The sequence below is a fragment of the Periplaneta americana genome, chromosome 16, assembly GCF_040183065.1.
Source record: "Periplaneta americana isolate PAMFEO1 chromosome 16, P.americana_PAMFEO1_priV1, whole genome shotgun sequence".
Taxonomy (NCBI): Eukaryota; Metazoa; Arthropoda; class Insecta; order Blattodea; family Blattidae; genus Periplaneta; species Periplaneta americana.
Genome location: NC_091132.1, coordinates 11,785,510 through 11,804,439, shown reverse-complemented (window position 1 = coordinate 11,804,439; position 18,930 = coordinate 11,785,510). Strand labels below are relative to the sequence as shown.

At 37.7% G+C, this 18,930-nt stretch overlaps 1 protein-coding gene across 1 annotated transcript in view; it reads left to right on the top strand.

Moving 5' to 3' along the window:
* LOC138691064 (melanocortin receptor 5-like) overlaps nt 1-18,930 on the top strand; it is a 318,829-nt gene that overhangs the window by 281,509 nt on the left and 18,390 nt on the right. Inside the window, exon 3 of the mRNA XM_069812739.1 lies at nt 8,767-9,214. Coding sequence (XP_069668840.1) covers nt 8,767-9,214 — 448 coding nt within the window. The remainder of the gene's footprint in view (nt 1-8,766; nt 9,215-18,930) is intronic.

The window sequence follows — 18,930 nt, the reverse complement described above, 5'->3', positions numbered from 1 at the left end:
ACTGTGTTTCGTGACAACAGAGCACACATAATGACTTCTCGACAGGCAGGAATGCTATTGTACACAAATACATGAACAGTGTTGCCAACTCTGAATTCCATTTACCGCTGCAAGAGCTTAAGAAACCGCTAAACTGTAGTTGAAAAACTACAGATTTTTCTTAACACATCACTTCCAAATTTGAAATACAAACTATACAGTTTTAGGAACTGGAGAATTTTATAAAAATGTAGACTAAATTATGGAAAGTGTGTATCACTTTGTAGGCTCTATGTTCTATGCAAAATCGTATGGACAATTAAATCTGAATATTTTGCATTCAGTATACCTATCACTTTACACCGAGCTTTCCAGCTATCACCGGCAACTTCTCCCACCTTATCTTTCAACACATTTCCCACCCCCCACATCTCTAAACTTTAGAACGTATGGAGTTTTACGGGGAATATTTCTTCAAAATTTAATGAAATAGCTCAAGAATAATCTGGACACTTCGGAAACTATATCATATTCACAATCACACCAGTCGGTTCATAATCTGATTTCACACTAAGCTGGAGACGTGCCTGCCAATATGAGTTTGGTTTTAAATTTTAAATATGTCTGTGTTACGTAAACTATAATGCGGAATGATAAATTAAATAATATATCATAATATAAGTTATCATAAATGAAAATAATAATTCAGTTCATTATCTACTCTTTATGATTAAATATATGAATTCATTAGAAAAACAATGCATACATGATTAGACTAAGAATTTAACAAATGTGGCATACCTTATTTGTACAACAACAATGGATGAGGCAGAAAATGGACGTGGTTGTATCAAATCGAGTTAACATAAAACTTTTATACTCTCACAACGAAAAATTGTGATAATACCATATTAATCTCTGGTTTATGATTAACTAATATTGTTGTCCGCAAGTACATACAAAAAAATTATATCTTTACAGAAAAAAAGCTTAAAAATATCGTCTCCTTCTGTCGGAATCATCAAAAAACGCCAAATAAATAGCTAGCCGCTGACGGTAAAATTCTGTAGCTGACCATAGTCCTGAAAACATCAGATTTAGCTACAATACAGCTCACTTGGCAACACTGTACATGAAACGCACAGCAGGACTGAAAACGACGAACGTGCTGCCATCTGATGGCGCAAGATCATTTCTGTTCATTTCATAAATATGTCCTTTTTTATTTATTTGTACACGATCCTTCCTCAGCCAGCCTGCAGTCCGGACATGAATCCATCTGACTATGATCTTTTCCGGAAAGTGAAAATCCACTTGGGAGTCAACTTTTTGTAATGTTAAATGACCTGAATACACTTTGACCCAACGCATTCGAGACCTGAACTTCAAAGGAGAATTAAGCGGCGTCCGAAAGTAACAACAAAGTTAGGAAGCAGTTATAACACTTCAAGGGGACTATTTTGAACGATCTTGATGCAAGTGAATTGAAAAAATAAAATGCGTGCCAATGAAGTTAAGTTTGGGCATTACTTCTGGGATCACCATTGTACTTTGTTGTAAGTCCAGGCTTCGAGACTTGGGACCCGATACAATAAGTTTACTACGCATGTACTATAGGTTGTTGACTCGCTGCAGGTAGTGAACGCTACAGATGTGTTGAGGTAACAACGTTGCTATTTAGAGTAGAGTACGGTAGTATGGGGAAAAGACACATATGTACATTCTGAAAGTAAATATACATTACACAATGACAATATCAAAAGAACGTGAAGAGCATTTATTCTCGTGTCTTTTATAAGCATTTGTGTTTAATTATATACAGTGTTAATGATGGAAATAAACATGTAGCAATTTTAATTTCATTTATTCTATTGGTGGTCTTTAGGAAGTGCAGTTACAGTACCGAATTGTAATGTACTACAAGATATATTTTCAGTGTCTCAAACGTAAATCTTTTTCGGTTATCTGCCAAACACAGTTTGTACTGTGAAAAGCTGCGCTCTATGTCGCATGACGTGATAGGAGCAAAACGAAAAAACGTAACATCATTGTAGTCTCTAAGACACAATCCTTTATTCTCGGGTGACTCTATGTGCACTAATTTGCTTTCCATATCCATTATTTTTACATAAAATTGATTTCCACTTCTGTTTTACACATTCAGTAACCGGTGTACTTGGTGTCTCATTAATTCTCTGTGTCATTTCCTCAACTAATTTGAGGGCTTCCGGCATCTCTTGCTCTGACTTTCCTAACAGTGTAATAGTTTCAGGCACAGTTTGAAAATGGGTTTGTATAAAAACCAAATTATTCGTCAGAACCTTCAAATCCAGAGCGTTTTCCTTTGCGTATTTGTTGGTATTCATTCTACAGTACCCCCACCCACTGTACGCTTTATCATTATACTCAGTACGCCGTTATGCGGATTTCCCACTGAACTGCTCTATTAGGGCCGAAGTAGACGGTAATTATACACAGTATTTAAAGGGTGTAAATGATATGTTGTTATTGAAGTGTTGTATCAGTGAAGATGTGTCAGTGAAGTGTGTTGTGTCAGTGAAGCTTTATAGTTTATAGTGGCAGTGCAAAGTATTTGAACAGTGAAATGTTTTTGAAGTGTTAGTGAAATCAGGATAGAATCAGTGAAATGTGTCGTAGTTCCAGTGCAGTGAGTGAGTTGACAGCGAAATGAGTGTAGTGTTGAAAGGTACTTGTGCAGATATGAACATATCATACTCGTGGGTTTTATTTCGATCTTAGTTTTAAAATACAAATTAGATTTATTTCAAATGTTATTTTAAGTGATCGTCTCATTTAATTTAGGATATTCCCTGTTGTTGTTGTTATTATTATTATTATTAGTATTAATTATTAGTATTATTAATTGTATTTTAATTAATACGTTTATTATTGTCATTATTGACTGTAATTAGTCACCACTGCCACCGGGTATATACCCATTGCAGTGTGAATAAATACATACAAGTCTCGAAGCCTAGTCATAACTGAAGTAACATGTTCTTAAAAACGGCGTTTCTAGCGTTTATTTATATCTCAGATTAAAAGCGATCACTGCTGTAACTGCATGACATCGGAGCAATGCAGCTGTTCTGACGACATGGTCGCTACTGGTTTCATTTCACTCGCAGAAATGCGGCCACAAACAAACGGAATTTCAGAAACGTCAGCTCCAACATAAGCTCTACAATTCAGGATTCCTGTCATGATAAAAAAACCACACGTTGCAAAACTGTCGTGGTTACGGTGTTGATAGAATTTCAAGTATTTTAACTACGTATAACACTATTAGCTAAAGGGACTGGATAGTTAAAGCATGCTGTTCCGTCCGGTTTTCATGACTGGGGAATTCAAATCACGCACTAAAAACGATTATATGAATGCATTATAATCAGGGTGCTTAAGAGAGCTCGACCGACAGGGGTAAAATTAATTTACTGTGACGAAATTGTTTGAATATATTTGCCAAATTTCATGATAATTAAATGGTGCAAGATAAAAAATAAATAAAATGGGAAAAAGTGTTTCTCGTTAAAAAAAACTTAGAAGAGACAAAAGAGCAACTACTCTGTTAACATAAAATAATGTTGTTAAAATAAAAGTTAAAATATTATGGACTGCCTCCGTGGTCTGTTGGTCAGCATGCTGGCTTCCAGATCAGGAGGTCACGGGTTCGATTCCCGGGCTCGGCTCTGGATAGAAGAAGAGAAATTCCCTGGGTGTCTAGATCTAGAGTCTGGAAATTTGTATGAATGTGAGTGTGTCGGGTTAATATCGGGTTAATATTAATTAACCAATCATCACAAATATAAAAATACATCAGGACTGTCGCTGTTCAGTAACCTGAACACACGTTTCAGCGTCACATTGTTGACAAGTTACTCCATCTGTTAGCACAACCATAAAGCATCTAATAGATGCTATAGATTTGCCAACAACGAAAATAATATATATATATATATATATATATATAATGGATTTTAAAGGCATTACTTAATAAACACTCCAACGAATATAATACGTTTAGTTACTTAATGATGTTGTATCAACTACTAGATGATTTAGTGTCGATGGGTTTGGTGATAGCGAGATGTATTTGGCGAGATGAGGTCGATTCGCTACAGTTTACCTAACATTCGCCTTACGGTTGGGGAAATCCCTCTAAAAAAATCCAACCAGGTAATCAGCCCAAGCGGGCATCGAAACCACGCTAGAGCGCAATTTCGAATAAGCAGGCTAGCGCCTTAGCCAACTGAGCTACGTCGGTGGCTAATATATTATTACAGGATAAAAATAATGTTTAGGCAATATTCGGGTCATGTGAGCGAAATTTTACAAATCTCATTACAGTACAGACAAAAAAATTGGTATCACGGAGATGACGAACATTTACGTGATATATTTACTAAATTTCCCTCGCGTTTTTGGTGTTCTAAGCGTGAAATATGACTTGCCAAATATACTAAATTTGTTTCCTGCGCAATTATTTTCTTTATCAACATATTTACTCTTAAAAGTCCTTTATCCACTTTGATTATGTGCTGTGGACTTAACATCTAATAAAAATGTGGTAAACACATTCATTACGCAACTATTTAAGTAATGATACTTCTATTACACAACTAGTTAGGTAATAATACTACTATTACGTAACTCGTTAAGTAATGTGAACCACACATTAAATTAAATAAAAATAAAATGGAATTGGTTTTATTTATTAAAACATTAACAATAATATATTCACGATTTGATACTAAATATTCAATTGCAGAATTTGCAGCATATTCAATATCTGAGTCTCCCTTTGAACTCATTTGAACAATATTTATTTATTTCTCCTAGTACTGCTGCTCTTCTGTTATAAACAAAAACCTAACGTGTTCGAAACTAATAAAACATAAACGAATCGCCTCTCGCAAATATAAACTAATAATAACACAATCGCCTCTCCATAAAAAAATAATAAAAATATTTTTTATCAAAGTGGATAAAACGTTACACGATATACTTCAATTTACAATACTCGACCGGCCTGCGGCTTCATTTGACAACTTTCCAATCTCGTATTGTAATATGAAACGTTACGACACTCATATCGTAAATAACTATTACAGATAAAAAAAATAATGTTTTGGCAATATCCCAATCATGTTTCTTTACGAGTGAGCGAAATTTACAAATTTAATTACAGTACAGTAAGGCAAAAAAATCAGTACCACGGATGTGACGAAAATTTACGTGATATATTTTACTAAATTTCCCTCGTGCTTTTTCTGTTCCAACTGTAAAATATGACTTTCCAATTACGCAAAACATAGGCCTAATCTGCTACCTGCTCAATTATTTTCTTTATCGACATATTTACTGTTAAAGTCTTTTAACATTTACTGCCACTAACTAAGTGTAATGCTTTTAAATTTTTATGTTACATTCTATAAGAACAGATGATAGACACAGAACTTCACTTTTTTTCCATCAAGATCTGGTCATCTGTAAAAGTCTGCTGTATGTAACATAGCGCTTCTAGGCTTTATTGATTCCCATTCTTGAATTAAGTAAGTGAAAAGTAGCCACCGGCGTAGCTCAGCCGGCTAAGGCGCTTGCCTGCCGATCCGGAGCGGGTTCGATTCCCGCTTGGGTTGGTTACCTGGTTGGGTTTTTTCCGAGGTTTTCCCCAACTGTATTGCGTATGTCAGGTAATCTATGACGAATCCTCGACCTCATCTCGCCAAATAATATTTCGCTATCACCAATCTCATCGACGCTAAATAACCTAGCAGTTGATACAGCATCGTTAAATAACCAACTAAAAAAACGTGAAAAGCGAAGTTACGTTTCAGGAGACAAATGATCAGTGTTCATGAGGGCTCATCATGTATTGTGGGTCCCTATCACCACGGCATGGCGCGTCCTCAGGTTGCGGATCGAGGAGACGGCCTCCAGATATGGAGGGTAGCTGTGAATATATTGAATAAGCAGTCGCGGACAGCCGATGAGGGGTGGTCCTCCAGCTTGGGGGTTGGGCGAAGGGCTAACAACCCAACACCGTAAAAATCGGAGCTTGTTACGAATCCTTCAAATAAGCCTCGGAATGGGACTGATTCTCTGGTACGACCACAGCAAAGATATAAGGTTTTGAGATTTGGTACTTGGAATGTTACAAGTCTATATAGAACAGGAGGGGTAACATTAGTAGCAAAAGAACTAGCTAGATATAGAATAAAAGTTGGGAGGCCGGAGGGAAAAAGACCTTTAGGGAGGCCGAGACGGAGATGGGAAGATAATATTAAAATGGATTTGAAGGAGGTGGGATATGATCATAGAGATTGGATTAATCTTGCTCAGGATAGGGACCAATGGCGGGCTTATGTGAGGGCGGCAATGAACCTCCGGGTTCCTTAAAAGCCAGTAAGTAAGTAAGTTCATGAGGGCTTATTCCGATATCAGCCTTAGCAAAACAATGAAAAAGCCGCAGACGGGAAGAGTGGTGTACCGAAATATTCAGATGTTCACTATAATCGGCCGAGGGCTGATACCACGTGAGTGTCGGGGATTATTACTCGCCCGAGGATATTTAAGTGAGGTCGTTGAGGTGAGAGCGAGGCAGGATATGAGTCCTACCTCCAGTCAGCAACATTAATTAATGTAATAAGTTGTGTGTGTGCGGAACAGCTAAGGGCGCATCCTTAACACAAACCACGGCCTGGACTCCCATGCCATGCACGTTTGTTTGTCGCCACTGTGGCGTATGCCGCCTCCAGTTGGGGCCCGACCCGGCGGCGTTGTTCCCCTGGCATGTAGTCCTGTCACGCGCCCGTCTACAACCAGGCCGTTGTAACCTTGCATCCTGACTGCCTAACGCAGACCTGCAGAACTGTAGCTCCTCCGAGCGACTATTTTTCCTCCCCTTTCTTATCCCACCCACCTTTTCTACCAGTGCGGTCATGACGTTCTACTTACGGGCTATTCCATATGAAATCGATCAGTAAAAAACCTCGTATTTTTTTATACTCTAATTTTTTTTCCCTATTTATACAGGGACATCATTTTATTTTTACTTCAATTTTTATTGTACCTGAATTTTTTAATGTACAGTGAAACCTCTCCTTACGGACACCCCCAAGATACGGACACTCCTCACATACGGACAGATCTTTATGTCGCAACTGAAATAATATAGAAATAATGATAAATTTAACTCTCGTTTACGGACACTCTCAGACACGGACACGGACAGCTGTTTCACAGTCCTAAAGCTTGCTTTACCTCCTGATTACGGACAGCACTTGGATTTCAAGACCTAATGTGTTACAAAAATGGAAAATTTAGTTTTGAGAACTGTACAGAAATTCATTAACATGAAAGAAGACAATAAGGGTCTCGTAGGTTATCCCTTGTTAGCTGGAAGCGGGTGGATAAACAAAATCATAAAATTTAACCTGTCTGATGGATCCAAGGTTTCTGCGATCATGAAATTGTATTCGACACATGATAGGGTTAGTAGGATTATTCTCTTCACTTGAATCAGTTATTCTGATTCGAGAGACATGGCACCTGAACGTAAAGATTAATTTGAAAACTGTAAATTACAGTATAACTGTAGACCTAGAATAAAACTGCATAACACAGTACTGTATTTTCCTTTTTCGGTCTTATCTACTGTAGTTCAAAGTTACAAAGAATTTACTGCAGTACAGTAGACTGTATTTAGAATTAAACTACAGCAATACATTTCATTTAAAGCGTGAAGGGATACATAATGCATATTATAAATTTAGTGTTAGATTGGGGAGCCTCCCTCCCAATAAAGGACACCTCCCTGATGCGGACAGATTGTTACGTTTCTTTGATGTCCGTAAATGAGAGGTTTCACTGTACTTCACTCCCACCCCTTCTACTAATGAAGTTCAACCGTCCTCCACACAGATCCAAGACCGCATATACAGACGTAGTAGCCTTACGGTCATAGTAAACAGTACGTTCCAAAGATATGTTCGCGTGACGAAAGAGCTTTCAATATTGAATCATTTTCGCACAGGTACTGTTGTCCATTTGCCTACGTCGTATCCCGGTTTCCCCCACCAGCTTTTATTCGCCAGCTAGTGGCTGGGCTGTCTTAGCTCTTTTCTGAGAACATTAATTTCTGTTAGGAATTGGACGTCTACGTAATATTATACAACTGTTTAAAATAACTTAAATAAAAGGGTCTCGTTAAGTAATTAACTGTCACGTGATTTCCTCCCTTTCTACGATCCTACGACATAACCACTTGCACAGACAATAGATAGTATGTCTGAGTAATTTTATCTTTTCGGATCGGGCAGAAGTGAAGATTGAATTTACAGTACGTAAGGTAATCTTTCATATAGTAGGTCCAAGCGGGGATCGAACCCGTGCTCGAGCGCAACTTTACATCGGCAGGCAAGCGCCTTAACCGACTGAGCCACGCTGGTGGCTACACATTACATAATCAAAGTGAATGAGCACCTATACAACATTTCAGGAATCCTTCAGGCATAAAACAATACAAAACCAATATTCATGTCTATAATAACCGCAAAGGATGGGCAGTAAAGAGGAAAACGTACACGTAAATCATGTACTGTCTAATCAAAATTCAACACCTCTTGGGTATCACAGAAGAACGGAAAGCGGATGTCCGACTTTGTCGAGCGGGAGTCAAAGTTTAATTCTTAATTATTCCGGAAAAACAGACTGTTTACCAAATGAAACGTAGATAAAAAGATAAAGTTGTTGTTCTGCTTGCAGTTTCTTGGTTCACCTAAAGTTTCGCGCAATATTCTCCAGTCTGTTCTTCGGGCCGCTGCTGCTGATGTTCATAATCTACATGCACATCTTCTCGATCGTTCGGCAACACCAAGTGAACCGCTTGAGGTTCAGCCAGATCAACCACGGCTCCAGACACCACAACTCCAACGGCAACAGCTCGTCGTCGTCGTCCGGTCCCCACAACCAGCAGATGGCGAGGAGCGTGAAGGCCATCCACACGACGCTGTTCATCCTGGGATCCTTCATCGTGGGCTGGATGCCCGCGGTGCTCTCCTACCTGCTGCTGTGCGAGGACTGCCTGTTCCACCACAACAACTCCTTCAACAAGTTCGTCACGTTCTTCATCTACACGATCGTCAACCTCCTCATAATCTCCAAGACTTTACTCAACCCCATCATCTACGCGGCACGGATGCACGAGATAAAGGTTAGAGCCACTTACAGTAGAACTTGGTTATAGCGACCTCGTTTTATGCGACACCTCGCCTATAACGTCAAATATTCTGTGGTCCCAACTAATTCTCCATAAGACATATGCTTTCCTTACTTACAAATGGTTTTTAAGGAACCCGAAGGTTCATTGCCGCCCTCACATAAGCCCGCCATCGATCCCTATCCTGTGCAAGATTAATCCAGTCTCTATCATCACACCCCACCTCCCTCAAATCCATTTTAATATTATCCTCCCATCTACGTCTCGGCCTCCCTAAAGGTCTTTTTCCCTCCGGTCTCCCAACTAACACTCTATATGCATTTCTGGATTCGCCCATACGTGCTACATGCCCTGCCCATCTCAAACATCTGGATTTTAAGTTCCTAATTATGTTAGGTGAAGAATACAATGCGTGCAGCTCTGTGTTGTGTAACTTTCTCCATTCTCCTGTAACTTCACCCCGCTTAGCCCCAAATATTTTCCTAAGCACCTTATTCTCAAACACCCTTAACCTATGTTCCTCTCTCAGAGTCAGAGTCCAAGTTTCGCAACCATACAGAACAACCGGTAATATAACTGTTTTATAAATTCTAACTTTCAGATTTTTGGACAGCAGACTGGATGATAAGAGCTTCTCAACCGAATAATAACACGCATTTCCCATATTTATTCTGCGTTTAGTTTCCTCCCGAGTGTCATTTATATTTGTTACTGTTGCTCCAAGATATTTGAATTTTTCCACCTCTTCGAAGGATAAATCTCCAATTTTTATATTTCCATTTCGTACAATATTCTGGTCACGAGACATAATCATATACTTTGTCTTTTCGGGATTTACTTCCAAACCGATCGCTTTACTTGCTTCAAGTAAAATTTCCGTGTTTTCCCTAACCGTTTGTGTATTTTCTCCTAATATATTCACGTCATCTGCATAGACAAGAAGCTGATGTAACCCGTTCAATTCCAAATCCTCCTCATATGCTTTCCTACCTTGCTTAATACGACAAACGCATATGCGTCTACCTCGCATATAACGTCATTTTCAACCTCAGTTTGGAATAAGATTTTCTCAGAACCAAAGTATCTTAAGAAATATTTTGTTGAAATCTGACCCTGACAAATTCTTTACAGTCTCCTTCTGTCATAGACCTCTGGAATGCAGGCGGATTCCCCACCCCATTGTAACCTGCCCGAATTCATGCGGTATTAGATCAGTTTCGACAGAAAGTTTTCACTAAGTGCACACATTTTAACGCAGTATGGCCACTAAAAGAAGTGAGTGACGCTTTAGTAGAATTATGAACATGTTCTATGAAGCTAGGGAAGGGAGCAGTGAAATTGCAACTGAAATAATGAACATAGAACGTAATTTAGAAAGTGTGTATTGGGCAAGTAGAAGACAACAGAGTAAAATGACATTACTTCACTTCTAAGTAAAGTAGTTTGGTGAGTACTGAACAAATTGTTTTAATACAGAATACTGTATTTATAATTATAGGCCTACGTGTATTTTATTATGTTCATTGTAGGCTTAAAAGTCAATACATAAATCTAAAATAAGTCTAATTAAGTTTGTTATTTTTCATTTTCCACCTCACTAGATTAATAATATGAATCTCGGTTACTACGACACTCGTTTATAACAACATAATTTTTAAGGTCCCTTGGATGTCGTTATAACCAAGTTCTACTGTATACCCAAACAGTGAACAGTGCCTTGCACGAAGGAATGTCAAAAAAGAGTGACAATTCATTTTTTACTCGCGAAATACATTAAACAGGGGCCATATTCAAATACAGTGTCGCCAGTAACCCTCCTATACTTGCGCGGAATACAGGGTAAGGGTGCCTAATTCCGTGACATATTTAATGAAGTCTATATTTATGCCAAAATTGTACTAAACATTTTCAAATAATACCTAAATGACGTTATTTGGACTTTTAGCTAAAGTTTTTACAACACTCACAAGGGAAGGGTTTCGGCTCGAACAGGAATTTTTGGTTAAAAATTTGTACATAGGCTTACGTCACAAAGGTGATGAAGACCGTAAAAGCATTCATTTGTGTAACTCTCCGTTTGGTTGGTATTGGTCAATACACTTCTTTAAAAATGTACATGAGGATTCCCTATAAAATGCATGAAACAGCATGGAGCATAGCAATAAGCACAACACGCAGAAGCAACACCTGAACAATCTTCTGAACCACACTCCAGTGCTGAAAAATCAAATGCCACCTGAATTACATTTTTGAAGTCCGAGACTTGTTCAGGATTCACGTAACCAGCTGACTGCCAGGAATACTGAAGCATAGGGCGGTATACTGGAGCAGACAACTGGTTATGAATAACAGAGTGCATTACCTGGTTGAGGTTTTTTCCAGGGTTTTCCCTCAACCCAGTATGAGCAAATGCTGGGTAACTTTCGGTGCTGGACCCCGGACTCATTTCACCGGCATTATCACCTTCATCTCATTCAGACGCTAAATAACCTAAGATGTTGATAAAGCGTCGTAAAATAACCTACTAAAATAAAAAAAATAACAGTGCATTTTCATTATAAACACTCGATTTTCCAAGTTAAGTTCTGGATTCTCAGCAAGAGTCCTTATGCAATCTGTTATCCTCTGAGCATATATTTTGTATTGTCTAAGGAAATACTCGTAGATATCCGGAGGTTGGAAATATTTAGTTTTTTTCAGGTGGAATGATCATACATTCCATGTTCTTAGCCTTGGAATGATTCATTCATTAAGGTTGTGTCCTTATGCACATTCAATGACTCACACAACAGTGTACATTCTTGATTAGCTGCAATATTTTCAGACAGAACGATGGAGAAAAATGTTCTTAAATGGGCTCTAGACATTTTACCACTCGCACTAGCTTCTAGGCTGGGCTAGACTTACGGGTAAGGTGTCCCAGCCCCTTAACTTGTGCAGTGCTCTCCCCACCCCTCAACTTGTACAGTGCTCTAACAGACAAACCACACATTACACAAACGAATGCTTTTGGGAGCTTTACAGAGATGTAAAGATGGGCCTGTATACAAATTTTGGATACGAAATTCCTGTTCGAGCCGAAACTCTTCCCTTGTCAGTGTCAACAGTTTCACAAGTTTGATATAAAATATATGATTCTTCACTGTGGCTCCCAAATCCGTGACAGGGATCCAAACTCTGTGATAGTGGTTTCCTAATTCCGTGAGTGATATCCTAATTCCGTGATACTAAAATAATCCTCATTAACTGCTCAGAAAACAAACGTGTATTTGGAAAAACACTTTAAAGTCATGGTATATTGTTTTAATATGGATTAAGCAAGAAATTACAACATAGAAAAAGGGCTTAAGTGACAAATTTCATAGAAAATACTTGCGTTAACTACAGGAATACATATTACATATTAATATATTATAAACAAAATAAACTGAAAGTTAAATTCAATACAAAATTAAATTTGAATAAACTGAATTATAACAATTATTTCTCATTATTTATATTCCTAACAACAGCAGTAATTAAGTTAATTACATGCCCTATTATTTTATTATAATTATAATTGATGTTTTCTATAACTTATTTCTATTATTATTTCCACGAACTATTTTCTTTCATAGACATTAATTTTCACAATTTGGCGTTGGCATCACTTGTCGAGTGAGCCAGGAAGGAGAAATATGAAAATAAATCCGAAAATGGAAAAGCTCATGTAGCATTGTTATTGTCTCACAATGTTTAAATAGTCATACTCATTGATTCAGCTGACTAAAATCTACAGTAATATATCATTTTTATAATGCTATATTAATTATTAACTCAAATATAAAATGTTTCTTCAGGAGCGATCACAAGAGAAAGAAAAACTTACTGATCACCTTTAGCTGAACGAAAGCTTCTGTAGTCGACTGTTTCTATTCAAAAGGCGGGTAGTCAATAGAATTGAAAAGAAGACATCTCCTGGCGTCTGTTAGGTATTTCAAAAACTTCAAAGTCGGAAATCACAACTCCATGGCAGTCATTTGAAATTTTATCACGGGATTTGGGGTATCACGGAATTAGGCACCTTTAATCTACTGTATTTGTAATCTACTGCCGTTTATTACGTCATTGCATCTCCGCTTTCAATGCTGATAGCGTGAAATTTTCAGTACTTTCGTGTTACAGTTTAACCCTGATGTTTGGAGTGTTTGTATGATTGTAACTTTTTTTTCGGTATAGCAATATACTCGTATATGTTTTTAGAGTGGATTACAAATATAATCCGCACGACTGCTGACGCCAATATTTTTAAATTTAAATTATGTTTTATTTAACGACGCTCGCAACTACCGAGGTTATATCACCTTCGCCGGTGTACCGGAATTTTGTCCCGCAGGAGATCTTTTATATGCCAGTAAATCTACTGACATGACCTGTCGCATTTAAGCACACTTAAATGTCATCGACTTGGGCCGGGATCGAACCCGCAACCTCGGGCACAGAAGTCCAGTACCCTACCGACTGCGCCACCCAGGCCGACGAATTTTAACAGGAGACAATACAAGAGCATATTTTCGATTTTCTTATTTTTAATTTGATTTATTACTATAAGCCGTTCATTAGACATTATTACAAGTATTTTCTATTGTTGCAGTGGTTATTTTATCCTGCAATACAAATGATTACGTGGATATATTTGATAATATAGAACAATGACTTCCCATATGAAACAGGCATGTACTTAAACCGAATAGTGACTTAAATTTTACGTCTCTGCAGCTCTCACCGTCTCTGGAACTCTCTACCACAACATGTCAGAGACTGTCGGACATTATCTAGTTTCAAAAATAAACTTAAGTCGCACTTTTTCAATTTAGATTCCTTTCACTTATAAGCCCTTTTCTCTGCGATAGTTTTGTAAAAATATATGTTTTTTTTTTCTTCTCTTGATCACCAGATGAATTTATTATCGTACCCTCTTTATTGTTGGTTCTATTTAAATTTCGTATTTTTTTTTTTTTTACTATTTTATTACATTCCATTTGCTGTAGCCTTCCTTACGTTTTTCCCTCTTAACTATCTGTACAAACTGGATTGCTTTCATTATATTCCAAACTTTAGATCTGTATTTTACTTTCTTTTTTCTATTATGGTATTATTTTCATATTCTTTAGTGTCGATTTTGTTATGCTATTATTTTTTGTAATATGTTAGTATCCTGTACTTTAACTTTTTGTTAAATTTTCACTCCTTGTATACTTTGTCACCTGGTAGAGTGTAAGAGAAGGCCCTATGGCTTTAACTCTGCCAGTATAAATAAATTAATTAATTCATTATTATTATTATTATTATTATTATTATTATTATTATTAAGTGTACTTTATAACAACAATTACGTCTATACGTATAATAATAACAAGAGAGTTTGTAATTACATTCTTTGCATAATAATACCACTAATTATATTAGATTGACATCATTAAAATTGTCACTGATTTTGTTGGAATTAGTACTTAATATTCAGAGGGCTCCAACCAGCACAAAAAGGAATTATCTCGTAAACGGTTAATTTGCGGACCCATGTTTACCGGAAGTGTTTTTTTTTTTGCTTCTCTTCGTTTTTACTTTTCATCCCTAAATGTTTACCATCACTTTTGAAACACCCTGTATTCATGCTGTTCATTGTTTGAAAGGACACATGGATCTATCGTAAAGAGTGCATCATTCCAATTGAGTAAATGAATAATACAAAACAATGCACAAAGTTGCAAGCTTAATATTCACATTTTTCACATCAGTGATGCTCACAATTCACACTTTAACTTTGCTTTTATTTTCTTCGTGACATCTTTAATCCTGTATGAAATTAATGCTTTATTTTTAAAAGATCCAAACAGATATTTGTCTCAACTCTGTCAATGTCATCGCTTCACAAAGGTTCAAGAACGTAACTGGATATATTTATTAATTAGTGCCGCGAAATGAATACAACGATGTCATCCATACAATTAACCCCTCTGGCTTTGAGTTACAGACACGTGCAGATAATTATAACAATCCGACGCAGTTCGTACATCATTCTGTCAATCCGGATTTGGAATCTCTTTCTGAAAGAACGTTACGACCAAGTTCGCGCGCAGAACAAAAGGGCTTTATACTCAAAGCGAGTCACGAAAAAGTAGATCCGTACAATAGAATGCATGCACGAGCGGATAATTAATGTACAGTAATACCAACTGTACAGTAGAAGGAACGCGTTTCGATACATCACATGCCGTTAAAGAAGATGTTGGAAATGACCTCTCTGAATTTCAAGACGCTTCTCAGCTCGTGTCAGCATATTTTTTAAACGCTCTGCAACACTGTGCCATCGATGCCAGCGATAGCATCAGTAGCACTACAGCCCAGATCGAGCCTCGGCTTCTTTCAGGATCCTTCGCCATGAGTCCCTATCCTTGACCACCGACCACCAGTTCTTAACTCCAAGCTTACTGCGGATCACCACGATTGCGCCACTTGTAATTGCGCCAAATTGGTTAATGTATATCCGTATTGTGTTTGCGCCAGTAACTCAATCGTAATATGCAACTTTTTTGTTCATAGGTTGGTACGAAAAATATTTAAGATGTTACGATACCATACAAAATCTTCGTTTGTGGAGAACATTGGTTGCAATTCAGTTACAGCTTCGTGAACTCCAAGTAAGGCTGCTGGTAGTTTCGTTATATGGTGATGTGGTTCTCCGTAGATTGCTTCTCGTAATAGTTTAACGTCAGTGAAATGCAACACACTACCACAAGACTCTGGATTCTCATTGAATGTTGTAGATATTATGATGCCTGGATTTTCACTTAAGTCGCTAGTCGCTTTCCCTTTACACGACGCACGTATTTTTTGCTGTACGAGATCTCTTTCATTACTTTGGTGCTTACGGCCGCCTAAAATTTTCGTTTCACGTTTAAGATTATTATTTTAGCAGGACATCCGTGTAGGTCAGTTTCTATCTGATGCTTTTCCAATTCACTGCGGGCTAAAGCAGGGGGATGCACTATCACCTTTACTTTTTAACTTCGCGCTAGAATATGCCATTAGGAAAGTTCAGGATAACAGGCAGGGTTTGGAATTGAACGGGTTACATCAGCTTCTTGTCTATGCGGATGGCGTGAATATGTTAGGAGAAAATCCACAAACGATTAGGGAAAACACGGAAATTTTACTTGAAGCAAATAAAGTGATCGGTTTGGAAGTAAATCCCGAAAAGACAAAGTATATGATTATGTCTCGTGACCAGAACATTGTACGAAATGGAAATATAAAAATTGGAGATTTATCCTTCGAAGAGGTGGAAAAATTCAAATATCTTGGAGCAACAGTAACAAATATAAATGACACTCGGGAGGAAATTAAACGCAGAATAAATATGGGAAATGCGTGTTATTATTCGGTTGAGAAGCTCTTATCATCCAGTCTGCTGTCCAAAAATCTGAAAGTTAGAATTTATAAAACAGTTATATTACCGGTTCTTCTGTATGGTTGTGAAACTTTGACTCTCACTCTGAGAGAGGAACATAGGTTCAGGGTGTTTGAGAATAAGGTGCTTAGGAAAATATTTGGGGCTAAGCGGGATGAAGTTACAGGAGAATGGAGAAAGTTACACAACACAGAACTGCACACATTGTATTCTTCACCTGACATAATTAGGAACATTAAATCCAGACGTTTGAGATGGGCAGGGCATGTAGCACGTATGGGCGAATCCAGAAATGCATATAGAGTGTTAGTTGGGAGACCGGAGGGAAAAAGACCTTTAAGGAGGCCGAGACGTAGATGGGAGGATAATATTAAAATGGATTTGAGGGAGGTGGGGTATGATGATAGAGACTGGATTAATCTTGCACAGGATAGGGACCGCTGGCGGGCTTATGTGAGGGCGGCAATGAACCTTCGGGTTCCTTAAAAGCCATTTGTAAGTAAGTAAGTTGTAAGTATTTTAGCAGGACAATTCTTCACTGTACAACGCCAACGTATACGTCCTCTACATATTATGTGTACGCCTTACGAAACTTAAAACCATCTCTTACAAGTAAGTTCTGCCTCTATTGCTGCACCTTTGGACTACCTCCACGACAACCTTCACTAGTCACTAGTCTCCCTCACAATGTTTATGTCCTCCCACTCAGTTATACTACTAAAACAAAACACGCCACCTGGGTATCGTGCACTATAATCTTTTCGCTGTAAGAAAAATCCTAATATAAACAATAGCACGTGACTGAAGTGAGGCTTCATTGGCCGCTGTTTGGCGCCATAGATTCTCAGTACGTGTTCCCGCCTATTGTTGTACATTCTGTTTCATGATAAACATTTCCCTTTACTCGTCAAGTAGACCTAACCTCACTATTATGCATTCGTTTGCTTAGGAAACATTTACTTTATAATTACTGTAATTAAAACTCACATAACTTATTATATACATTTAAGACTGTTTGTATTTCTCCGCTTTTGAGAGGGTTTCTAATCTTATGATTAATAACCACACACACCGAGGATGCAGAAGCCATACTTCAGTACCACGTGCTTACGTGAACAACTACGAGCTCAAGTGACTCCAGCTTGTTACAAGAACAGACTACCTCGGTATTACTGTTGGTATTCATCCGCGTTCATAGTACATAACAAAATATAAAAGTAGCTTTTCTTTTACATAGCGTTTTACATATGAGTGAAGTTATATGTTTAATTGTATTTAACAACTAGAATTCAATTTTTTATTTTCAAATAATACAATATGATAGTTTCCAAATACGAACTATAGTTTTCTGCGTCGTGTGAGTGTTTCGACTGTGAGCCAATCACTGGTATGACAGCCACGTGCTTGTGTTTACATTGGGATTTTTTCTTACAACGAAAACAGTATAGTAGATTTCGTGCTCTACCAACTTAAGAAAAATGAAAATGCTTACCCAAAACTGTCGTTGGCGCAAACTCATTACCCTTAAATATGACCGTACTTTTCACTTGCAAATAAACAATAAATCTGGCGCAAATGCATTGCACCTGCTTTCTGATGTCCTTCATGATACAGCCCTACCACCGAAATCTAAGTCGTCCAACTCTCCTCTTCCCTTCAACCTTGTATTCCATAACTGTCTTCGGTATCTCATCCTTTTCCATCCTCTTGACATGTTCCAGCCCATCTCAGTCTGGAGAACCTAATTGAACGTATAATGTCGGGAGATTTGTACATTCTATATAACTCTCATCCTCCATGCCTATCCATCGTTAACAGGTCCGAACATCAAACCAAAATACGAGTACGAAATGCTTTCTTTTGTAATTTAAGAACTTTTGAAATGCGACTACAATTAGGGGAGAGTCGGGTAGTATCGGACATCGGGTAATATCGGACAGGGAGTTTCTTTCATCTACCACACGATGATAGTACCTGATTGACATGGTTACGTTTCTGTGATGTCGCATAGAGAAACGTAACCATGTCATTCAGGTACTACCATATGGTGGTAGGTGAAAGAAACGCACTGTCCAATATTACCCGATGTCCGATACTACCCGACTCCCCCCTACCCAAATTGTAATACCATAAGTTAAGATGCTATTAAAAATGCAAAATATGTAATAATTTTAAGTGTGTTAACAAATGTATTACTCTAACCTACAACAAATCGTAACAATATGATCGGTTGGGAATTATAAGGGTACTTAACTGTCAT